This window comes from Cuculus canorus, chromosome 2, assembly GCF_017976375.1.
Source record: "Cuculus canorus isolate bCucCan1 chromosome 2, bCucCan1.pri, whole genome shotgun sequence".
Classification (NCBI taxonomy): domain Eukaryota; kingdom Metazoa; phylum Chordata; class Aves; order Cuculiformes; family Cuculidae; genus Cuculus; species Cuculus canorus.
Window position 1 is genome coordinate 13,724,081 of NC_071402.1, and position 25,129 is coordinate 13,749,209.

General features: G+C 44.6%; 1 protein-coding gene and 1 long non-coding RNA gene across 7 annotated transcripts; one reads left to right on the forward strand and one right to left on the reverse strand.

The window, feature by feature from the left end:
• Positions 1-1,616: 1,616 nt before the first annotated feature.
• LOC128851244 (uncharacterized) lies at positions 1,617-3,822 on the reverse strand. 4 transcript variants are annotated; one of them, XR_008448524.1, is made up of 3 exons: positions 3,709-3,822; positions 2,326-2,664; positions 1,617-1,754 (listed from the first exon to the last, which is right to left on the reverse strand). It is a non-coding gene; the product is annotated as an uncharacterized LOC128851244 (long non-coding RNA). The 4 variants fall into 4 exon arrangements; XR_008448526.1 differs by having other exon boundaries at positions 2,326-2,439; positions 3,709-3,818; XR_008448523.1 differs by having other exon boundaries at positions 1,629-1,754; positions 2,005-2,664.
• A 2,084-nt stretch (positions 3,823-5,906) lies between these two features.
• Positions 5,907-13,398, forward strand: KLHL38 (kelch like family member 38). Of its 3 annotated transcripts, none has more exons than XM_054058781.1 (4): positions 5,907-6,103; positions 6,653-8,133; positions 9,567-9,672; positions 11,636-13,398. In XM_054058781.1, exons 2-4 carry the CDS (start codon positions 6,784-6,786, stop codon positions 11,920-11,922), a joined length of 1,743 nt encoding a protein of 580 aa, XP_053914756.1. In that variant the 5' UTR covers positions 5,907-6,103; positions 6,653-6,783; the 3' UTR covers positions 11,923-13,398. The 3 variants fall into 3 exon arrangements, with proteins under 3 accessions (XP_053914756.1, XP_053914758.1, XP_009558297.2); XM_054058783.1 differs by having other exon boundaries at positions 6,755-8,133; XM_009560002.2 differs by having other exon boundaries at positions 5,908-6,103; positions 6,760-8,133.
• The last annotated feature ends 11,731 nt before the right edge of the window (positions 13,399-25,129 follow it).

Sequence of the window (25,129 nt, forward strand, 5' to 3'; positions counted from 1 at the left end):
AAGAGCAGAGCAGTGCAGGATCTGCAACTGCTTATCTTCTTGTTGCTATTGCCATGGGGCTCTTGTAACCAGAGACTATAGAAAGGATAGATGAATAATCTACTTAGATGCCCAGTGTTCCTGGCGATATTTTATCCTCCAGAGGTCACATTGTAGGTTCAGTCCAAGACAAGCTGGCAGGTACTCATTCTCAAATTATGTAGTTTGAAGAAAAAGCCAGCAGATGTCTGAAATGCACATGAAGAAGCTGGTTTGGGCAAAGGATTTGTTTTAAAATACTCTGACAAGAGTGTCCAAAGCTGTATGAGCGGTTTCTGTGAAACCTCTAGAAGCTCAGCACACTTTAAACCCAGCTATGTACTTATTTAATGTGAAGCGCATAACTTTGGCAGCCAAATTTATTCTTGCCTGAAGACTGTTTTAATTAACACTAGTAGGTCATTCTAACTAAAGAAGGAAGACTACAATTGCTTTCATCTTAATCTTTCAGTCTTTAATTAGAGATCAGCCTGAAACCAAGCCAGGAGCCCACACATCTTCACACCCACACATACTGGGCCAAAGTAATTATTGGATTACGTGCTATATCTCTCTATCTGTACACAATATATACACTGGTGGCAGTGACACTTGTGAAGTTGCCCTGTGTCTCCAGTGCCGTAGGAGTAAAACTTGTCGCTGTGCCTCAATAACAGAAGTTTAAATCAGGGGTTCAAAGTCCAAGTCCAGATTTCAAGACTGGTGGCTACAGATGTAGTCTGTTCTCTCATCTGCAAAATCAGACCCAAGCCCAGATTTTATCAAGTCTTTGACTAAGCCTTAGTTCAGAATTAAGAATCACACCAATGTGAATGGCAACTATAGTGATAGGACTCAGGAAAATTATGTCTGCTGAGCAGCTAAATAGAAAATGACTAATGCAGTAGTCACAGAGGAATGAGGGGGAAGGATCATAAGGGTAGCTGGACCTAAAGAATATGAAGGAGACCAGATAGTCAGCAACTAAAAGCAGCAGCAGAAAGTTAGCAGATTTCTCTGTGGGCAAGAGGCAGCATTCACAAGTTGCAACAAAGGAAACTCCTAATGGACATACAGAAAAAAATCTTCACCAGGATAGTGGTTTGGGACTGGAGTAGTTTGCCCAGAGAGGTTATGAAGTCTCCATCTTTCAAGATTTCAAAAATTCAACTGGACCAGTCCCTGAGCAACCTGATCTAACTTTGAGGTTAGTCCTGCTGTGAGCAGGAGGTTGCATTAGGTGAGCTCCCAGGGACTCCTTGCCCCAGCCTTCTCATAACTCTAGGAGAATCAGGTAGTTAGTGTGTAGGACACCACATTGGCAGTGTCATGTGGAATAGTCATTCTATTCCTGTTGCCTGACATAACACAAAGGACTTCATCATATTGTCACATACAATTGTCCATCAATTCCCATATTCACAATAAATTCTGTTTACTTTTCGAAGTCGTCTGCACTGCTTCCCAGCTTGGGGAGCTTCATTGCCTTCAGTGAACCTGAGACATCAACCACAGAGCTAGAGGACAGTGTCAAAGTGCTGTTTTCCCAATCCAATGGATCAAATAGTAAATCCATACTGGGCTCTGGCTGAGCACAGACAGGACTTGAGGAGGCTGCTCCAGTGGGGAGTGTCAGGATCCATCCAAAACTGGGTGCTTGGTGTGGGGAAGTAGTTTCTTCATAGGTCTATCCCAGACATCACACATGGAGTTAGGTCTCCTGGTGGTGCTATCAGCTGGGGGACATACAGACATACGTGTTGAGTAGAAAGGTCCATATCCATGCTACCTCTTGATAGTAATTTGGTAGGGTAGACATACCTTTGCTCTTTCAGTGCACGTATTTTTATATATATTTGCATGTATGTGTAAATGTGCAATATACAAAGCTAATAATTCCCCAACACGTTGGTCTTCCTTTCTACTCCCATATTTCTCTCCCCTCCAGCTTATAATAAACAAAATGGTGTTAAGTGCCCATCTTACCGTTGCCAAGGCCCACTGACCAAACTCCATGCTTCCAGGGCTTGCAGCATCCCAGGCAGTGCTGGCTGCTCTCCCAGCCTGGGCTGAAGTTTGTCACCCCAGCCAGCCACCATTGCTGCTTGGGACATCTTCCCATCCTCTCCAACTCACAACATCTGATTAATTATGATCCCTGTAATTATCTCCATTTGCAATGAGGAATGTTAATCCTGAGGTTCTTTTTCCCTCTCGCAGTTATATAGAGACCATAATAAGGAATATTATTTTCTTATCCCTGTGTCTATTCAGGCTGTAAATTTGGGGAAAGGGATGATCTCTTACTTGAAAACTGTGGGATTGGTAGTCATCAAGGCAATTCACATAACAGAAGCTCAGTGAGGTCTCTGCCTTGAACAATCCTTTTTCCTTATCCACATTTGTTCATCTTCACCCGAACTGTAATAGGATCAGTGTATGAATCTCAGCAGTTGTCTGACATCACCGATTTTCTCTGTGCACCTGTCTGCTGGCCGATTAGATCACAGCTTTTTTCTGCTCTGTTGCTTATTGCATGCTAATAGACATTTCACCATCCCATTACATTAAAACATAAGAAGAGCTGCTCTGAGTCCAGTCAAAGGTTCAATCAACCTAATTCCAAAATTAAGCAATCCCAAACACCTAAGGAGAGACAGCAGAAGGATCAGGCTGAGCATACAGCATTGCAGAAGGTGGTCATTCCTTGGCAGACATTCCATTTTCTAGAAACTCTCCACTGATGCAGTTAGTACAGCAGTAGCTGCAGGGGGGGCACTGGTTTTTAACAGCCTCAATGGCTCTAGCCTCCCTCGAGGGCTATGGGGAACCTGCAGTACCACACCACACAGTGCTGCTGGGTCACCAGTGAAAGAGCCCTCCTTCCCACTTGCACATGATGTTCAGACCAGCCTGTTATCTTTGCACTGTGCCCCACTGCCGTGGTTAATGCAGGATCCTGTGCTCCCGAAAAATACCACCCAGGCCTTGTTCGATCAATAACATGCCAGCCTAAGAAACCAGCCACAAGCACCCACTCAGAGACACTCTTTCTCAGACAAGTTACACTGTCCCACAGAAGAAACAGCTTGTTTGTCTCACCGTGGGTCATGCTGAAAGGGCCATATAGAACATACTGTTCTAGGATATGCTGTGAAAAATGTTTTCTAGTTTATTTATAAAGAAGGTCTTAACTAAGCAGTGCCAATGTGCCCACTTGGTTAGAGAGGTGTCTGACACCATAATCTGTGGGAAAGAAAGAAAAGAGAGTTGTAAAGCAGGCAGCAGCAGCTTCACTGCTCAGGAGACTTGGCCCCAAATTGCCAGGGACCTGTGAGGGGACTCAGCAGGGAGCAGCAACCCTCTAGAGAGCAATAAGCTATTTAAACAGCACACGCTGTACTCTGGGTTAGCAGGAGTTTGCACAACCATCCTAGGATCTTCTAAATAAATGCTACATTTATCAGTATCTAAGGCAGAAGAACATCCCACCTACCGTTCACTGACCACATAAAACATCGTCATTAGTGAAGCCAGATAACGTCATTTGTTTCTTTAAGGGTTAAAAAAAGTAATCCACAGCCATTGCCAAGAGTCAGAAATAAACAAGCAGTAAAGAGTTAGAGCCAGAACAGAGACATAAAGCTAAATCAATCATCAAAACAGACCACAATGAGAGCATATACATACAGAGCAAGAAAGAAAGCGAGAGGGTGTTTTGTTTGAGTAGCTAATGTTCTCTGGACGAAGAGAGAGAAATTCTCCTTTGGGTTTTTAATGCCAGTCTAAATATTTATAGCAAGATCATGGCCAGCTGGTGAAGCAATGGCGGTGGGGAAAAGGGAGGGCAGGGCACATTTTCCCGAGTGCCTCAACATCATCCTCTGGGTCGTCTCTTTGGTTAAGGAGAGGGAAGAGGCTGCATGTTGCCTTGTTTACCCTCAAAGTGACTCATCTACAGGAGTTAAGCCCAGTGGCTCCTTTCCTTTCCCATCATCACTTTGCCTGGCCATCCACACATGTGCACACACCTACACAGATTGTGCAGGAAGGAAAGATGCCACAGCCTCCAAAAGACTGTGCCAGCCCACCTCCGCCCTATCTTTAACACAGGGTTGGGCCTTTGGGGTTTTGCCTAGCCTTCACACATTTCAACATGTTGTTATATTGCATTGAAGAGTCTCTGGGAAAGGCCACATACGACACGACCCATGATACAAAGCTGATGTTTTTAGAGGAACAATCTGCTCCCAACCCTGCAGTCTGCCGGGACGTGGAGACAGGAACATATGGAGGACTGCAAACACCAGCATGGCATGGGAGTCAACATAAGGGCATTGTGGCTCCCAAAGATTTTCAGTCATCTGCCTCATTGTGACCAGATGCAGACATGACTCACCCGTGAGCTTTGGCTTTTAAAATATGAGAAGGAGTTTTGCTCTAACCTTGTGTTTCCCTGTGGTAGCAAGGCTTAGAAACTCCATTTTGGATTTATTCCCATCCTGGAACGAACAGAGGAATTCCACCACAGAGGTGCGGTCCAGTCCGGTTACCCAGGCACAGCTGGGGTTGTGGAGGATCCTTCGCTGGCATAGGTTCTCAACTGATTCAAGCCTTGGGGTTGGATTTAGGTTCATCATCACAGATACCTACATGGGAGTGTTAAACATGGACACCTACACATGGCTGGACATAAGGAGGAATTTCTTCGCAATTAGAGTGGTGAAGCACTGGAACAGGATGGTTGTGGATGACCCATCCCTGGAGGTGTTCAAGGCCAGATTGGATGGGGCCTTGGGCAGCCTGATCTAGTGGGTCGTGTCCCTGCCCATTGCAGGGGGGGTTGGAACTAGATGATCTTTAAGGTCCCTTCCAACACAAACTATTCTATGATTCTATGATTCTATGATTCTATGATTCTATGATTCTATGATTCTATGTCTGAGGCAGCTCTGCACTCGTGGAGGCCTAACAGTGACTGGAGGACTGTTCACCTCCCCAAATATAGGTGATACTTACTGGTGACCTAAATAACTCAGCAGACTCAGTTGTATTGCCTAGACCTCTCTGGCTGCACAAGGAGCTCCGACACCTTGTTCATGTGCAGACATCTGCAGTTAGGGACCCCATCGAGGTGTCTGCCCTGGGGAGCTAAGTGCCACCCGAGGACCTGCCATCCTGGAATCATGGTTTCCAGGTTACTGCACTTACTTCAGCAAACAGCTCTGGTCAACCCACCCGCAATGCTGAGCTTCCTCAAGGCACCTCTTTGAGTGCTTTGCTAAGAGTTTCAGAGACCTGAGGCCCTTACAAAAAAGGCCACAACTTGATATTTTCTATGTGAAATATCAAGCAATGTCATAAATCTAAACTGCTCCAAGAGTGAACTGTACTCTCTTCTTGGCAGAAGTAGCTGGGCTCTCCTTGCCCAATTTGGGGCAGCCATGGGTGCAGAGATCCCATCTCCCATCAGACTGCAACAGGCCAGTGCTCCCTAGATTTCTCCAAAAGGTGGAGACACAGCCTGTCGCACTGGGGTCCCTGGAAGCCCTTCTCTCTCCCTCTTTCTCCACGAAACTACAGTGACAGTGCATTACCTAGTGTAAGGCATTGCAGACTGTTTACACGCTTCTAGAGTTCCCAGGCACTTTAGGACAGGGTCCTGCCGCCGTTTCCAAATGGACGGCCAGGACTTTTATAAATGAACTTTCCTCTTCGTGTCTATTTATTATATGTAAACATTTGCCAGAAAAACACCACTTGGGCATGCTCACTACTGGCCAGGTCATTGCAAAAGGCAACGGCATCGTCACATGTGATAACAGTGAGAAGACCATGTGTGCCTATTCTTAGCACTGGAATGTATACAATGCCCCACTGCCTTGCTGCTCCTGCGCACAGCTCCCGAAAGCAGCAAAAGTGACTTCAGAATAAACACATCCAGAAATCACCCTCTATGAATCACTTACCTACTGAAAGAAACGTCCTGTGGGTTTATAGGTTTTTATCCAGGCTCTAGCTATGGAAAATCTCAGCAGAGAATAAACGACAGAAAGTAAGCGCATGCAGTGAAGGACAACAGAAGGTAAATGTTTCTACCCTACCGTTTCACTGCAGGTTGAGCAGTTAGCCAGGACTATAGATGCTCATCATAGTGTTCTGCCTGGCACTTAATCTACTCATTGTTTGTCTGATTAACATAAAAACCCCACAGCTAAGCAGAGTTAATAAATAATCGTTTTAATGCAGATTCCCAGTCTCTAGGGTTTCGTTTGCCCTGCTGCAGAGTTCAGCTGTGCCAGATTTACATTCTTTGGGAGTGACTAACTCTAGAGGAAAGAGGCGCAAGCTACTAAAATGCTAATGCTTTAAAACAGTGTATAAATGTCTAAGCGCATTTCTTCAATGTGATTAAAATGAACAAACCAATTGCTTCAGCCATCCAGCTTTCATCCCAAATCTGTGAGATAATTTCTGTGCTTTTGCTTCTTGCCAGGGACACAGGCAGTGCTGACCTCAGAGCTGCAACCTATCTGATAACTTTATGAAAATTTTAAAGGGTCTTACTGACCTTTTACCTTCTTTATTATTTTCCCACTGTGCTTAACCCATGTTCCATTTTTACATATAACAGTGAATGGATATTTAGAGCAACATCAAAGTCCCGATTTGTTCCCTTGGAGCTGGATATTTCGATAAAAGCTTCTAAGATTTTTTTTACTCTCTTTCTGCCAAGTCCAGAATTCATCTCTCTCCTATTTTGCTATGGAGGAGGAATCCACTGAGGAGCTTCTCTTCAAAGACCAGGACTTCTCCTCCGAACTGCTGAGACAGCTGAATGTTCTGCGGCAGAGCAGGATGCTGACTGATGTTACCCTCTGCTCTGGGGGCTTTGAAATCCCCTGCCATCGAAATGTGCTGGCTTCCAGCAGTCCATACTTCAAGGCAATGTTCTGTAATGACTTCAGAGAGAGTCGCCAGGCTAAAGTCATCCTGAACGGCATCAATGCTGAGACTTTGGATCAGATTATCCTTTACGTTTACACAGGGGAGATTCTTATATCCACTGAGAATGTCCTGTGCCTGTTAGAGACAGCCTCCATGCTGCAGTACACTAAGCTGTTTGAGGCCTGCTCTGCCTACCTCCAGGACAAGCTGACCCCTGACAACTGTCTGAGCATGGTCAGACTGGCAAAAGTCTTGAACTGCCAAAGCCTGAATAAGAAAGCCAAGGCTATGGCTTTGAAGTGCTTCCCTGAAGTGGCCTGTTCAGAGGACCTGAAGGACCTTTGTCCATTGGAGCTCATCGATTACCTTGGGGATGATGAGCTCTGTGGGGAGGAGGAGCAGGTCTTTGAGGCACTGATGGTCTGGATCCGGCATGACCTCCAGGAAAGACAACGCTACATCCAAGAACTGTTCAAGAAAGTCCGTCTTCAGTATGTCCATCCAACTTTCCTCTTCCACTTCATTGCCAATGACTCCCTCATTCAGTCCTCAGCCACTTGCAGGAGCATCCTTGAGTCCGCTTGGAGACATATGTTTTCATTGTACAGTACCAGCGTACCTGACATCAAGCCCATGCTGCATGTTCCTCGCAGATACTCCAACCAAGAGTTTCTCATCATCATTGGTGGCAGGAAGGACAGCCAGCAGACTACAAGGGATGTCCTGCTCTATGATGACAAGACAAACCAGTGGCTAAGCCTGGCCAAACTTCCCGTGCGCCTGTACAAAGCCTCTGCAGTGAGCTTGCACAGCAATATTTATGTGCTTGGAGGGATGCCTATTAGCAATAAGAAAAGTCCAGTCAGTGATAATATTTACATTTATTCCCTCAAACTCAATCAGTGGAGGACAGTTGAGCACATGTTAGTTCCACGTTACTCCCAGAGAAGCTTGGCATATAAAAATTATATTTTATCATTTGGTGGAATTGGAGAAAACCAGGAAATCTTGAATTCTGTAGAAAGATATGATAGTGTCTACAATGCCTGTGAAAGCATGGCAAACATGCCTGTGGCGGTCCTTCACCCTGCTGTTGCTGCCAAAGATCAGAGGGTCTACCTCTTTGGGGGAGAAGATATTATGCAAAACCCTGTCCGGCTGATCCAGGTAATGGTCAGTCCTACTTGCAGGCACTTTCACATAAGGTTTTCAGCAGTTCATCACTCTCCTGAGGAAGAAAAAGCCAATAAAAAGTTTATTGTGAGTTTCAGCAAGAGGCAGAATGATTTGAGACATGGCTTCAGGAAGTCTTGTCTGCAAAGAGCATTACAACTCTTTGGTTTTCCCCTTTGAGTGTTTCTTGGGCAGAAGACCCAAGGTACTTCCTTGGGTGTCAGTCAGCTCTGCAGCTGGTGGGCACTGGGGCCATGGCTGCTGCAGATGATGCTGTGGCAGGCAGCAGCTGACCTCCCTGCCTGGCTTCATGCCCGTAGCCAATCTCACCAAAATCAATGCTTTCCACTTGGCAGCCGAGCTGGGGTGTCAGCTGCACACCTGCTCGCTTGCAGCAAAACCAAAGATTTGCGATTATTAGAGCGATTAGCTTCTCGCTCATCAAAGTGCCAGGACTTAAACTGACAGTTATTTTGCATCAACAGTTGTGTTAAAGATGTGGCTCCTGCCACATGTTGCTGGCTCCCTGCCTGCTTTCAGCAGTTACACTCTAGCAGGAGGAAAAAAATATAAGAAATCTTTTCTAATCTGATTCCATTCTTTAGCAACATTGAAATTTTATTTTCCCTATAAGTGTTTTTCACTTGTTTGAGTGTTTTATCTAAGAAAGATCATTAAAGGCTAAGGTGGCAGCCAGCACATGAGCAATACTTCTTTACAGTGATAACGCTACTTGATTATCAGGAAAAGGAAATTAATCTATCGGTTAGCGGGGAGACTTGTTCTGGAGATATTTGCTATATTAAGAACTGGATGATGTGACATCGAAGTTTGCACTGCCCAGATACAGATGACTGAATGATCATTATCTGGCAACAGCTCTTTTTCTCACATCAGCTGATGACTTAGATACCACTGATAAGTCCCATCAACAAGCCCCTTTGCCAATCTGAGTGCATACCAGCCACCAGCAAAAATAATAGCAGCTGGGCAAAGACAGTGGCTGCCAGCAGAGCTAGATGAAGTTCAGGTTTGTTTGCCCAGGAAATTGCTAAGGCTGAGGCAGGAATACAGAGAATAACTGGAAAATGAAAATAAATGGCTTGCACATTGGGAGAGCAGTATCCAGGAGTATCCAATGATTTGATACTCAAGGAAAGATTTACAGCCAAGAATCTTGCATATGGCAGATAGACTCTGCTCTAGTGCATGTGCTAGTGTCTCCTGAGCAGACAAGTCTGGAGAATTAGAACACTTTCCAAAGGGATATATTAAGAACAAAACAGGTAAATTCTCGGCTTTCCAGCAGTTCAAGGCAGAGGATTTTATTCATTAGGACAAAATAAAAAGAATAAGTCCCTCTGTAAGTACAATTGCCACTTAAATTGCAACATGAACAGCCACGTGTATCTTTATTTATTTGTCAGGTTTACCATGTCTCCAGGAATATGTGGTTTCGGATGGAGACCAGAGTGGTGAAGAACGTCTGTGCACCAGCTGTCACAATTGGAGACCAGATTATCATCGTAGGTGGTAAGAACTCTGTTTTGCTCTCCCTCCCACCTCCACTGCCCAGGTCCAGCAGGATTTCACAGCCTTTCTGCTAAGGGTGCTCCCTTAAAAAGCAAGTGGAGCTTGGGAAGAAAAGGAGGAGTGTGTGTGCCACCCTTCATAAACATCTCTCATGGGGTCTCATGGACATGGAAGTGGGGATGAGTTCTCCACAAGGCACATTCTTACTTCAAGTAGCAGGACCTAGGTGGGATGAAACTGAGGAAACTGCACGCAAGTTGCTGCTCTGCAGCAGAAAGGAAGACACAAAGAGCATGGTGGTCCTGCTCCTCTCCTGCTGACTCACAGCCCAGCATTCCTTGACTGCACCTCCTAGAAGGGTGAGGAGCACAGTTACCACAAGTCCGTGGATGACTTGTTGGGATGGGTGGACTGCAGGGCTATGAGGTGTCAGTCAGTTCTGCAGCTTACTCCTGGGGGTAATTGTGAAATGTCTGGAGAGGGGCATGAAACACTTGGAAAGGGAAAACATTTCAGTGTCTTCTTCAACCTGAGGATCAGCCTCTGTCCATGGCACTTTGATGGATCACACGTCATTTGTAATGTGGTACTCTACAGTTCTTAATGCAGCTTCTCTGACCATAGGCTGGCATGAGGAAGCTTGTGTCAGGGAAAATTCAGCAAAGCAGAGAATTGAACCCAGATCACATAGAACTCAAAAGTGGTGTCATCTCTCAGTGAGAGGCCACTGCTACCTTTTGCAGGGAGAACAGGGGAGACCTGAGAGAAAAGGTCTGAGACTGTCAGACTCCTGTGTGGAACATTAGCCTGACCTCAGATCACAGTGCCCAAAATATAGTATTTTCAAGTCTCTTACCTTCAAATGCATTAATCTGAAGGGCCTGCATTGACTCAAGTGTGAAGATGATGAACTTAAGTTCTCAATTTATTTTTTATTTATCTAACAAAAGCCACAGAAATTCATGTTAATTTTAAACATCTTTCATTTTAGTTGAAAGCAGAGAGAAATTCAGCATGGTCAGGTTTTATTTGCCAGCTTCCATGCCAAAACATTTGCCAAACACTCTTAGTTTATCAACAACAGTAAAACAAAAATAACGGTTTCTCTTAAAAAAAGCTTTCATCACATTTCAGGTCCTCTTTGTGTGACTGGTCACATGGTAACAAAGGGGAGTGGTTTTGGGTAAGAAAGATAGGCCTTGATTTTCATGAAGCAAAGTGGCTTCAAGACCTGCAGAACATGGCACAAAGCAGTTTGCCATAGGCACTCCAGATTATCACTCGAGATTATGTACAAGGATACATGGGCAATGTACTGCTGAGTAGCAAGCTTTCACACCTCCATTGTTCCAGGGCAATGGCCCTGGTACCAGCCCTTACCTCTCAGCAGATGCGAGGTTACACCATCCCACAGTGGAAGAGCTGTCCATTGAGTCAGTGATGTGGCGGCCAGCAGACCAGCATAGATGTGGGAGTGGAGTGAACACTGGTACCACCATGCTGTTGAGTACCCAGTTCCGTTCAGTAGACAGCTATGACTCCAACCCAACAAAACACTGTTCTTTGTTCTCATAAGCCATCAGTTCTGTTATTTCCATGTGAAGCTCTAGGAGTCTGTTGGGTGAAAAGAAATACTTTGGAACATTTCAAGATATATACAGAAAACTGCAAGCTCCAATTGTGTTTGACAGGTTGCTTGCCTCATCTGATGAGGTTTATGTTGTTTGTTGAGCCGTGGCTGTCGAGGTGCTGTGAGAAAGAGTAAGGACAAACAGGAAGGGAAGATAGACAGGCATTCTTGTGACTTATCATCACTTCCCAGCTTAGACATCTTAATTCTGCCAAATTATGTATCAGTGTACTAGGTTTTATTGAAGACTAGCAAGAAATATATTCTTCTTCCTTCTGCTGGCCATAAGATCTAATTGCCATCTGTCTTTTCCACATCTGGCTTTGCATTTAGGGTACACTCGGAGAATAATTGCTTATGATACGAAAGGCAACAATTTTGTTAAATGTGCAGACATGAAGGACAGACGAATGCATCACGGGGCCACAGTCATCAAGAACAAGCTGTATGTCACCGGAGGAAGATGTCTCACTGTGGACAACGTCATCAAGGACTTGGATTCCTTGGACTGCTATGATCCAGAGACTGACACATGGACATCAAAGGGAAAACTGCCACACAAACTCTTTGACCATGGGTGCCTTACACTGCAGTGTGTCCCGTGTTCTAACCTTCTCTAAATGACCTTTGGTACTTTACAGGACGTTTTCTGCTTTCCTTCCCAAAAGGGAAGGGGAATCCTTATGGGGTCCCACAAATTCCTGACCTTAAAGGCACCAGTGGCATTGTCATTCCCTGAATGCTCTGACAGAAATTTTACAAGCTTTGTGCTCATGCCATGTTCACCTGACCTGTATTGCTGCTAAATCCTGCCTGGAGGCCTTACGCAGAGTCTCAGAAGAAAATAGGAAAAAAACATTGTGTAAGAACCTGGCACAGGATTTGGCTTTGTACAGACTTTAAAATTAAAGGTGCCTAGGAATGCTGGTATCTAAAGTAAGACCTAGGTAAGCTGCATTTGTTAGCATGCAAGCTCAGCTGGATGCCATGGCCCTTTGCTGCTCAGTGCTGACCAAGATTTCCATTTGGGGTGATGGGAGCATTTAGAATAGAAAGCCCCAAACTCTAGTCTCATAGCCAGGCCAGCAGCAGCTGCCTGCATTAGCTATGGTAGTCATCTCATAAGAAATAAAATTTTGATGTTCCTAATATCAAAATAGAAATTAGGAAAAAGCTGATGCTTTGGTCTGAACTCTCACATTGTAAGAAGATGCAGATTTGACTTTTTCCCTCTTTCACAGAGAAGGGAAGATTTTTGTTACTTCTGACTTCTCTTCAAAGGAGTGGGAGAAGGTGGGATAGAAAGGAAGATTGTCTATGTCTTCTTTTTCAAGGGATTTGTTTTGCAAGGAGCTTGCTCCTCCTTTTGCATCTGGGTAGATTGCATCTTTAGAAGTAAGGTTAGTTAGAAAGCCCTGGCTGATAGAATTCCTGAAATCTGGAATAGCAGAGGATACATGGAGATGTCTCTTTTACATGGGATGTAAAAGAGAAGAGGTGTTTGGAAGGAACATTTTTTTCTTTTCCTCCTCTCTCTAAACCACTGGAAAACAGCAATGACAGAAAGCCAGTGACAGGAAACCAGCTTTCCAAGAAGAGCAAGTCTAGTTTGCCACTTGGCAAAGCAGCTTTGGCTCCACCAATATTTTTGTGGGGCTCTGCCACTAAGTGCATATTTTGAAAGGGAGGAGATTAATCATCAGATACTGAACAGGCTGTGAACTGCTGTCAGGTCACTGGGCTTGGTAAGATTGCTCAGATAGCAAGAAGCTTTAAAGCTAGCTCTGATGACCATTATCCAGAGAAAGGATGGCACAAACAACATACTTTTTTCTCATATTTGAAAGAAAGTGGGACTTTTCCAAGGGTACAAGATGGTATGAGGAAATTCAGCCCTCCTTTTCACAGAAGTCTGCACAGCCACGTGGTCACCACCATACTGCAGGACACCAGCGCCAACCATGAAGATCGCCTCCCATGGATCTGTATCTGGGAGCAGAGAGGCAACAGAAATACTTAATGAAGTGGGGGGCTGGAAGGAAGAATTGCATAGCAACTGCTATTTTAACAATGTGAAATAAAATGGTTATTATTCTTTGTATGAGCTTTGTGTTCTGGAGTCCCCATTGTTCCCTCTGCACTGTTGATAAAGGGAATTGTTCTTGTACCAGTGGTTTTTGCCAGGATTTCCTTCTAAGGATCTGAGTAAACCTGCAAAAAATGAGTGGGAACCCAAACTCAACTCCCAGCTCGGAAGCCTTTGGCTATATTTCTCCTCTGTCTTTCAGCCTTCTTCTTCTCCCTTTGCAAAGCAGGGCTAAATCACAGTACTTGCCAAATTGGACTGAAGCAGTGATTCATTCTGCTTCCTCACAGGCCAGCTCCAGCTCTCTGGAGAACAAGTCTTGTCGTGGCCAATTATGGAAAGTCTGCCCCAGGGAGATGTTTATTCCAACCCTGAAGTGCTGCCTTCCCAAAGTTCTTCCTGTAGTGACCCCACTCATCTCCAAAACTCCAGCAGATACCAGTTGCTGCTATGCATTTTAGCTGATAGGGATTCCTGCCAGGCTTGTAACTGTACCCAGAACCAAGGAAAAAAAGTTGATTTGGGTCCATAACCTCATGTTTACAAACCATTGCACAGGCATTGGTTTATTCTTGGAAGCAAACAGATTTTTTTAATTCCTGTATCATGTAACTAGTGACTTTCTCAGCATTCATACAGGGACCAAATTGTATCTTGCATAGCTGTAGCTAAGCAGGAAATGAGAAGTGCAAAGAAAAGGGACAGTCACAGCAGCATTAAGCACAGCACCTTTTCCCCGGCCCTCGCGGAGCCCTCACATCACCCCCAAGTCCTTGGAGATGCCCCAATTCAAGGAACTGGGGTTTCCTGAGCAGTGAATACAAAGCTGGTTTCTAATAGTCTTCCGTCTTACAGTCAATTGGCTTTGAGGCCAACTCTGACCAATGCTTCTAGGGCCCTTTGCAAAAAGCGTTGAAACCAGAAAACAGTGTTGGGTCTTCGCAAAGCAGACAAGGTCTGGCAGAATCTGTTAGTCACATGGAAACAGCAGCACACTCAGCTTCAGGGCAGTGGATATCCAGTCCCAGGGCAGATCCTATGGGGAAAAGGGATGCTACCTTTCTAATCAGGTGCTGGCCACCACCTGGCCCACCTCGAGAAATGGCTAGTACTGTCCTAGGTGCTTTGCAATAGCCATGCCCAGTGGTGCTACGAGTGAAAGCAAAGGTTGACAAAGGTACCCCTTTCTCAGGAAGGGGAGGGGACTTTCCCAAGAAGGATCTCCAAGGCCATCACTACCTGGAACACTTTCTGAGTCACCATATGCTTTTCCAGAGGTCTCATCATACTAATATTTGAGCATTTGAGTGCTTGCTTAGATGGGAGTCCTGCATGGGAGAGTAGCAAGATACTTCACAAATACAATGATGACCCCATGAAGTGGTGGGAAATTGTTTCTCTTCATGTAATAACTATGAAAGCCAAGAAAAAGAGGGCTGTAGGAAAGGGTCATTGATATGGGGGTCAACGTTTAGAAGGGGTGAACACCTACCGCTTTTTTCAAATCAGGGAGTGCTGTGAAGGCCTGTCATCTCCAAGGTCTCTTTCTTGGGTGTTCTGAGACAGTCACTAAATCATGGAAACCATAGGACCACATGGCTGAAAGCAGCCTGCTCCATGGGACATTAAGTTACTCAGTCCCTCATGGCAGATGCTTCTCCCACACATTGAAAATTTCCCATGAGAGGCACTCTGCTTCCTCCCTAAGTCCCTGAGTACTCGAGTGCGTTGTTAACCTCACAGCTTTCAATACTGTCTATCCTAAAACTTCTTTGCTGTACTTTCTGCCATCCTCACAGCAATAAACGGCAATCGATTACCCTTTTTGATACTACATATTTTTTTACATCTATAAAGTTTACTAGGATGTTTCCAATTCTGTAGACTAAACAAACCCAGCCCTTTCAATCTTTCCTCATAAGTCATGTTTTCTAGACCTCTGATCATTTTTGTTCCTTTCCTCTGGACGATTTCCAGTTTGTCTGTAATTTCTTTTTTATTTAAGTGCAGGGCCGTGTCTCAGCCTCAATGCGGAGAAGGGCAATAAGCCCCTGCTGTGTCTTACCTACAGCATTCCCAGTCTTGTAGCCCATAAGGACTTTTGCTTTTTGCAGCAGCAGCAGCAGATTACAGACTCAGGTTCGGCTGTGCTTGGGATTAAGGAATGCTTGCAAGTTTGGGCAAGGTCACATGGAAAGACTACAGGAGATCCAGGATCTCCTGGGGTTATGCCGTAACTCCATCTTCGCTTTGGCTCACCAGGGTCCTGAGCCAAATCCCACTGAAAACAATGAGTCTCTCCACGGGCTTCAGCAAGGGGCTTTGGACCGGTCCCTAATTATTGTGTTTTCAGCTGGGTTCATTTCTAACTCTATTAATTTTAGCAGTAAATATTTAATGTTTGAGTCATTTTTTATACTTGGGGGAAAGTTCGAGGCAAAAAAAGGGAAGGAGGGGATTTTATTTTCTTTTTAACTTTCTTCCACTTCCTTTGCTGCAAACTCAGAGCTGAATCCTGCTGCACAGGCAGCCTGTGGTGACAGGCAGCTTTGCTTTGATCTTAGCAAAGAGCTTCGTAGGTTAAGCCTATGTTTTTAAAATGTAAGCATTTATCAAACAATACAATCCTTTCCAAGGACAGCCTTTTTTCTTGTGCAGTAATATGTTTATAATTATAATGCATTTCCTGCTTCTTTTTGATTAAACACACCTGACAAAGTAGGAAAGATGTTGATGCATAAATAAATGGGCACTCCGAGTTCATCGCTTCATCAGCCATTTTTTCCAAAAGCAAACAAGTTCACTGTGAGGTGAATCCTCTAGTTGAGAAGGAAACAACTGGGGAGAGCATATATGAATAGTGTACAGGGTAATTTATCCCTGGCATTGTTCCTTAGCCTGACCTGAGAGCCATTAATAATTGACAGCGGCAAAAACAATTCCTTTTTAAAAATATAAACATCCATACTTTTTTCCAGCGGCTTGAAAGCTCCCACACAAATGTTGAACTGTCATATTCTCCATGGCACAAATGAGCATGAAATCCTTGGTGCAAGCTTGCAGGAGCAGAAGTGTTAAGACCTGCTAATTAGCGGACGGCTAATAATGCTTTCAGCAGCTATTTCTGATGAATTTGCCTGGGGTCCAAATGAAGCACAGTGCATATGGAGGCTGCTATTGCCACCAAAGTTAAGGGTGCTCCTCCGGGCTTGTGCTGGAGCACTGAGAGACTGATCTGGCCTCTTGTGTTTATTGAAGTTTCCAAAATAGTAGCAGAGTAGCGAGGAGCCCAACTGCTCTGTCACTCGGCAAGCCACCCGCTGGCTCCAGCTGCCGGTTGTCACTTTTTTTCCCCTGGGCTCTTTGTTTGCCTGCACTTCTTTCATGTTGCAAGAACTCTTTCTGAGAAAAGCAAGGAGCAGCACGTCTCATGCAGCTCCAGGCGGTTAGATGGATGAGTGGTGGCTGCTTGAAACAGGAGGCATCTCCACAGCTGTTGGACAGATTTGGCTTTAGGCTAGGCGTGAGCCAAAATACAGCTGGAATTCGGAAAAGGTGGCAGAATCTGGTCCGGCTCTTCTGGTCAGGAAGATGTCTATGAACCACCCTGCTATATCTAATCCTCCTATATCTAATCCTCCCATATCTAGTCTTCCGAAGTTTCTTTCTCAATCAGGCTGTGACTTCTGATGAATAAACTGTGTTCCACCACCCGTCCCTGACGCAGGCATGCTGGGACAAGGGCAAAGGCATGTCCCCTTCGTCAGTACCCCAGTGCCACAGTTTTAATGACATCCCCTGAGTTTTGCCCTGGTCTTGGCACACTGCTGAGGTTTCTCCCTGCTCTGGACACCTTCTCAGGCCAAACAACTGAGCAGATGTGCTCTGCAGGTGTCCTGCATCCATGTTTGAAGCTGGCAATGACCGCCCAGAGCACTGGGAAGTGACACCGAGGACTCTTAAGTCCAAATTTTCAAGCTTGTGGGATGCTCCTGGTCTGGTAAATCAGCCAAACCTATTCTGAACCTTAAACCAGAGCCTGACACCTCTCTGAGAGAGTTGAGGGACTGCATGGGAATGCGTCCAGCCCTGAGGAGCAGAAAGCAAACTGCGTAGAGGGTGCTGCTACATGAAACTCAGCTACAAAGCTCCAGTGCTGGGAAAGTGCAGTGTTTTATCCAGATCAGCAGCAACCCATGGAATTAATAGGGTTGATTAAACCATTTTGATGTGCATGGTATGTGGAGATAAGGGTCCAATTCCCAAGGGCTTCCAGTGAAATAACAATACGTGACAGTCCCTGATGGGGAAAGAAGGCTTCTGGAAGACAAGTACAAATCAAGGGGGCAAAAGAGAGCAAAGTTACCATGAACTTGCTGGATCTGTTTTGATGCTGAAATGATGTAGATCTTGGCACCAGGCAGATTGAAAGCAAGCAAACTATGCCTGCTTTATATTGTTATGACACATGTATTTCCCTGAAAACGACATTAAAGAGTACCAGAGGCTCAAACATTGTTCTGTTTATCTGTTCCCTGGGTAGGGCTCTTCATCTTAGAGACAGCCTCAGCACTGCAGAATATGGCCCCTGTCAAGAAAACTTTGTCTCTGGCATGGGGACTGTTGCTAAGCATGACATGGGAAGCCAACCCAGGGGGTCAGGGTGTGAACATCTATTTTGCACTGCCGCCTGGCAGGATGGCATCTCTTTGAGGCATGCAAAGGGATGAGCCACCAGAGGAGACTCCCTGGCCATGCGCTGAGGTTCACAGATAGGAAGCCAATGTCAGAGGATGATTCCTCCCCAAGGTGTTGAACAGCAGTTCATCCTATGCAAAAGCATAGAAAGGCTCCTCATCACCCACATTATGTCAATGGTGCCCCTCTATGCTTCAGGCCACATTTCAGCCCTGGGACTCCCTTGCAGTGGAGCTTGCACCTAAATTAGTCATTAATGGGAACACAAATTCCTCCTGTCCGCAGTGTAAACTAACCCATGCCTGTGCAAGCAATGCACACATAGCCATGGCATCCTAAGGACAAGACTCCTGGCAGCTTAACTGGGTGCCAGCTCAAGCCTTGACCAAGGAGGAAAGCAGAGAGGTCCTATGGGCAATTTTCAAGTCACTGTGGTATTTAATGGATAATTCAGAACTTTTTAAAAGAAGGCAGTCTTTGGGCTCAGGAGGTGCTGGCTGAAGCCCTGAAGGCTTCTAGCCAAGAGACCCTGTTCAGAGCCTACAAGAGTTGTCTTTCTGCTCATTATGCCTTGGAACAAATGTAAGTAGAATCTATTTCTTCTCCAGGCATAGGGGGCTCTGGAAATTTTTCTCAAGAGAAAAACAGCAACATGCAGTGAAAGAACTGGTGCCTGCAGACTGAAATACAAATGGCAGAGAAGCCAAAAGCGTGTTCGCCCTTCCAAGCCTGAGCTTATGTTTTTAATAGCATGAAATGTGACATGCACAGTCAATCGTAGACTTCAAGCTGAGAATCTATTATTTGTGATGGCAGCATAAAATACAGAGATCCCTACTCCACAGAGCTTACAAGAGGTTCAAAGCAGAGGATACAGATGACCCTCAGAGCATCACCATCTGAAGTTTCAAAGCATCCAGTACATTCATTAGGCAAGAGCAACATGACATAACCTGGATAACAGAAGCACACCTAAAAATAAAAAATCAGCTCTTTGCTTTGGCTCCCTGGTCCACAGCCCATCCACAGATCAGCACACAAATGCAATCAAACAAGTGCCTAGACCCAGAGCCTTCTGGAAACTCAGGCAATGTATGGTGGATGGGCATTAGCTGCCTAATACAAATCTCTTCTTCTCCAGTAGCCCCATATCCAGAACAGCATCGTTACCCTAAAACATACCTAGGAGAAGATGTGGTTTTCCCTTGTTTTCAACAGCTAGATTTTCCCCTTCCCCAGGAAAGGCAGCAGAAGGACAATTCTAGCAATGGGCACACTACTGGCAAAATGGATCCCTTCTGCTTTTAAAAAGAAATGCTTTATAGAGTGAGGAAGGAACATTCAGACAGCTCAGGGCTCTCTGCTTTCCAGGAAAAAATATAAACCCCATCGATTGACTGAAAATATTTTGGCATATTTTTTTTTCTATTTCTAAAGCAATTTCAAATAAACAGTGATAGGTAGTGCAGACTGACCTTCCTAGGAAAAGTAGATGCAGCTAGGAAAATGATTACATGGATCAGTAGGGTTTTGCCTTCATTATGTTTGATTATAGAACACATTCTTCTCTGCTGATTTGTGGCTGGACTCTTGCAAATACGTGGATTTTCATCTAAATACAGCATACTGCTTTGTGGCTGCAGGATGTTGGTGGGTTCAGCTCAATCAGGAGAAAATCTCTGCTCAGATTTTAGTAGAAATCTGCAGACACCATGCTAGTAGAATCGTGGTACTGCCAGGCTCAGTGGGACATGGCACTTGCAAACAGCATGAGTCATTTGCCCTGGAGCTGTAGGAGCAGGGAACATCCGAAGATCTAGATCAGATTGGTGAATCAGCAGCACCTGACACAGTTTAAGAGGTTAAGCCTATTTATAGACAAATGAGGGTAATTTTCATAGCTGAAGGGATTGGATTTTTTTCTTAATAAATTCATAATAAACTCCAGGGAGGAGAATACTGAGATCTGTACTCAACTAACTCCTTAGAGATGAGAGGAAGTTTGTCTAAGACAGAGATGGAGTCAAAGGAGCTAGAAACTCAAGACTGTATTAGCTTCAATGCATTGTTCTTTATCCACTCACAGGATTCAATTATGCTTATAGGACAGTGCAAAACATTCCTGTGGAGTCAGATCTTGATCTCCCTGCCTGGCGCACAGCTGGGACTTCCCAGGCACCTGTGCAAGTGCTTTTGATGGTAGCAATTGGGAGGAACAAATCAGATATGCACCTCTGGGGAAACTAGTCTCTTCTCTACAGGGATCACAGGATCATAGAATCGCTTGGTTGGAAAAGGCCTTTGAGATCGTCAAGTCCACCTGTACTTGTCCCCTACTAAATGAAATGCCTCAGCTCCTCATCTACCCAGCTTTTAAATACCTCCAGAGGTGGCAACTCAACCACTTCCCTGGGCAGCCTGTTCCAGTGTCTGATAACCATGTTCGTGGCAAAATTTTTCCTTATTTCTAATGGGACTTTCTGTTCATCATTTCTTGCTTTACTTCACACTTTACTCTTGGTTATCATTAATGGTGGACATTAGAGTTAGTTTGCTAGTGTGTATCAGCAGCAGAGTTACATGACATCATCAGTCAAGTGAGAAAGGATGGGACTGGCTGAGTGATCGTGTGTAAAACCTTATTTCTTTTAAGTCTCTATTGCCACATCATTAAAATAAGGATGATACAAACCCCACAAGGGCGTTGTGAATGAAACCACGAAAGCTTGAAAGTCTTTCGCGAATTGCCAAAGACTGATGTTGTACAATCCTACTGCAGCTACTTGCTTTTTAGGAAGTAACCGCACCTATAGAAACAGTGCTCTTAAATTAATATAGTGATGATCTTAAATGAACTGATAATCAGCTGGATAAGTACAAACACTTATAAAATTAATATGGGACTGATTTTGACTGAGGCTACATCCCACACACAAAAAATAAACTCAAATGCTACTTTAAGGACTACCAGTGTTAAGAAAATCCTCTTGTAAATAGTACGGGTGAAGTTTCTCCCCATCTTCTTTTTCTACAATGAATTTTTGTACACTGCTTTACACAGAAATCAAGGATGAATAGAATATGGAGTTATAGACCCACTGGGAGAATGGACCATATGAAAAGGACAGAAACACTTTCAAGGTTTGCAGGTGGATCACTCCCATGGACTAGTAATACTTTCACTTAAGCAATGGCTCTTCTGCTTGGAGATAATCTCCGAAGTAAGCTTGAAAATCTGAAAATCATTCCTTCGAGGTCATCTGAAACTTGTTTTCAAATGCAGAGTAATGACATATGGAGCCCGCCATGCACTCATTTCATCCCCCAGTCTGCAGTTTCAGATCATGCCAAAACATGGCATTTCCATAACACGTATTTCTACATCCAAGGTCTGTAGGACGGAGTCCTTCTGGAAAAGCAAGTTTTTCAGTTCTTTCAATGTTTTTGCACTAGCTTTTCTGAGACGCCTTCTTATAACCTCCCCTCAGCATATGTTTTATTTTAAAAGGATAAAAATGGATCACAGTCTCACACATTCTTGCTACTTTCAAGGTTCTCCAATTACGTTATTTATACGAATCCGTTCTCTTTTCTTTTCAGGGATTTTTTTTTTGTAGTTTAAGTTTTATATACCTAGTGACAAGGGCAGACACCTGCAGGGTGTGTTGTTTTTAAAAATCATTTTATTTTGTCTGTTCTGTGATAAAAACTGCCTGCAAATGTAGGATTGCAAGGATGTTTGGGTACTCGCCATCACTCTATTAACTTTAAGCTGATCCCAGGAACTGGCAGTACTTGACTAGTCAGTTCCCAAGCAGCAGTTGTGAACTGCAGGAATCTTTCAACCTTGTCTTCCAAGCATGTCTCCTTAGGTCCCTGCACTCACCACCTGTCATGGTAAGCTCAATTCATCCTGAAATTTTAAAGCTACCATGAAGCATCTCCATCTTTTGGCCTCTGTGTACCTGTCTCGTCACAAAATGGGGCACAGCATGAAGATGCCCAAGCTGGCAACCCAGGAGACTCAACAGCATACATTTCTGCACTTGTCCAACTTAAAATTCCCTAATTTATCCCCTTGTAGTTTGATCTTACAGTAGATGTGTCAAATGCTCCGAAGTATCCTTGGGGTGTTGTTTAAGTCTCCCAGAACTAGCATGAGGCTCTTCAGTGCCCCACCATATCCCACACCTTCCCAAAAGTGGCTCCACTGAGTGTGCTTCCAGCAAGGAAAGCAAACCAATGAACTGCTTTTGAACATCCTGGCCTCGATCTGTTATAATGAGATCCTCTTGATAACAGCACTGCCTGGAGCAAACAAAGAGCTTTCCTTGTTTTTCTCAATCTGAATTCAAGCAAACTTCTGCTGACCTCCAGAATTTGATTTCAATGGGAAATGGATTGCACAAGGACCTTTGACCTCCAGCCTTGTATATTTTCTCTAACATTCTTTTATCTTCATTAAAAAACATTTACTAATATTTTAAGCTAATATTTCTCTTCAGAGGGTCACACACAGTTGAACATGCATCTTGTATCCAAAGATTTCTCCAGGTCTCTAGTGTTACAGTTTTCTAAACAGGTCAGGTATTTACTTGCTGTTGCCGAAGGGAGCAAGCAGAGCCCTTCTAGCTGACATCTAAAATAATGAAAGGAAAACCATATGTAAACCATACTTTCTGGAAATAAACTGATCCTTCTACATTTACAGAGTCAGGGGAGTACAACTGACCCCACACGTCCCCATGTGACTGCCCAAGTTTCTACATAGCAGAAGAGAACAGGTCGCACAGATGTAGTTACAGAAGTTGAAATGAGGATGCAGGGGAGATGAGGAAACATTGCCAGATTTAGAGCAACAGGTGGTCTCTCCATGGTACCCGTGAGGGACAAGCAAAGCTGGGTGCCAGGGAGCTTGCACGGTACAGGGTGCAAAAGTGTCTGCATGGATGAAGCACCATGGAAATAAACAGAGGAACTGGCACTTCTCCATAGCATCTGTGAGGGACGAGCGAAGCTGGGTGCTGAGAGCAACCTCTGCCAAGACGCTTGCACAGCACAGGGTGGAAAAGTGTCTGCCAGGGATGGGGCACCGTGGAAATAAACAGAGGAACTGGCACTCATAGCATCAGCCCTTTCCTAGGATTGGTCTTGCAAGGAGCTTTAGAGAAACCTGACTCTGTGATAAGGGCTGTACCTTAGGACTTTGGAAACACGGGGTTTAGGCACCTGCTGTCCCAGACTGCATGTGACTATCAACAAACCATTAGGCCACAATGTGCAGATCCCAGCAAGTGCTTGAATACCATCAAAGACGTGGATGCTGGTGTCTCAGTTCTCTTGTTTCCTTCCACGCTGGGGAGAAAAATAGCTCTTTCCTACCTTGCACACTGGGGAAGACAAACGCCTTCTGCTGTGCCAAATGCTATTTGAAATGAGGTCCTTATTTTAAAGACTTCACTTGACTCAGAAGAAATAATCCATTCCTGTGTTTCCAGCTCATGTTGCCTTGCAGGTTTCTGCCCAGCAGAGGCCAGGGTATGCAGAGATGGTGACAGAAATCCAAGCAGAGCACTGCAATCCAGATAAGATTATCAAGCCTTGGGCAGTGATGGGAGTGAACTTATAGCGGGTCAAAAAGAAAACAAGTGGCAGAAGGACTGAGACACAGTGTCTGGGGAAGATCAGAAAGACTTCCCATAGATATTTCATTCTCACATGGACATAGATCTTGGTTCTCCACTATCCTACCCCTCATGTGGGCACTGGCATATAAACTGCGCATGAAATACTGTCCAGCTTTAGTTTACCTCCAATTCATGATCCTGGGCCTGTCCAAGAGAAGGAAGAGCTGTATTTTTACATACTAAACTCACAGGATCCCACTGCTGCTATGTTAATGAGGCTTTCAGAAGTTAAAGCCAGATGCAGTCAGACCCTTCCTCGTCCCACTGACCTTTTCCCATCAATGACTAACATTAGGCCTGCCAGTACAAGGAGAGAGCAAACAAGTCCAGAGTGGCAGTTCCTTGGCAGGGACTTAGTTTACCTCTCAGTGCCACATTTAATAACACTGGACGGCACTTACTAGGATAGATTTTCCATCAAGTGGCATGACAAAGCCTTGATGAAATCAGGCCTTCTGTCTGATGTCAATCACCTACCCTTTGCCAGCTGAAAAGTGCTATCCATGCTGGAAAATCAAGACCCAAGAAGCACTTCAGCCCAGACGCACACAGCTAAACTTGGCCTAGCAACATGCTGTAGTAAGAAGAGGTCATGAGTGTATGGCCTTCAACCTGCTCTTCTACACTTTGTGTTAAACAACAGACTCACCAAACTACTGGATGTGCTTCCACATGTCTTCCTATCCGTTTTATGAGCAATCTTTCATGGACATTGGAGCTGGAATATATGCATAGGCATGGGTATCTACTGAGGTGCAACAAAGTGGGAGTGCATCCACCACCTTATTGCTGACATTCTATAGCCTTTACAATAGATTGACCCAAACAGCTGATTACAAACGTGAAAATTTTAGGGTGCGGGCAAAGCTAATTCTCAGCGCATGGCCCAAGCCGATCCTTGCTAAATATGCAAAAATAGACATTGTTCTCACCCTAGATTAGGTTATGGGTTTCAGTTCTTGTTGTTCCCCGGTGTCAACAAGAAGTATGTTCTCTGGCATCTGCATTAGGCCCGTTTGCACCAGTCCCCGATGTCTGCGGAGCTGCAAGTTCTGCTTCTGTGTGGTGACTTTGCCTCCTGATCTTTTGTTTTCGACATGCAGCTGCAGAGGAGAGGAACATGGCATCATTACTGCTATGAAAGGTCTTTTCATCCTTTGTGGTTTCCGGGTTAGAGCTGTGTTGGCTGAGGATTCCTCCCCCAGGGTGGAGGAGTAATGGAAATACAGCCTAAAACAGGATCAGGAGGAAGATGTGAAAATGAGCGCAAATGTACAGCATATGAGTCAGTGCCACAAGGAATCTCTATCCCATAAAGTCAAGATCACACCTCCTCTTGGTACAGCAGAGCTGTTC

What these genes read in the sequence shown, in the direction of transcription:
- KLHL38 (XM_054058781.1), top strand. Translation starts at nt 6,784, where the DNA reads ATGGAGGAGGAATCCACTGAGGAGCTTCTCTTCAAAGACCAGGACTTC. An exon ending in ACCCTGTCCGGCTGATCCAG is followed by an intron (nt 8,134 to 9,566) that starts GTAATGGTCAGT and finishes TTTATTTGTCAG; the next exon opens with GTTTACCATGTCTCCAGGAA. An exon ending in CCAGATTATCATCGTAGGTG is followed by an intron (nt 9,673 to 11,635) that starts GTAAGAACTCTG and finishes CTTTGCATTTAG; the next exon opens with GGTACACTCGGAGAATAATT.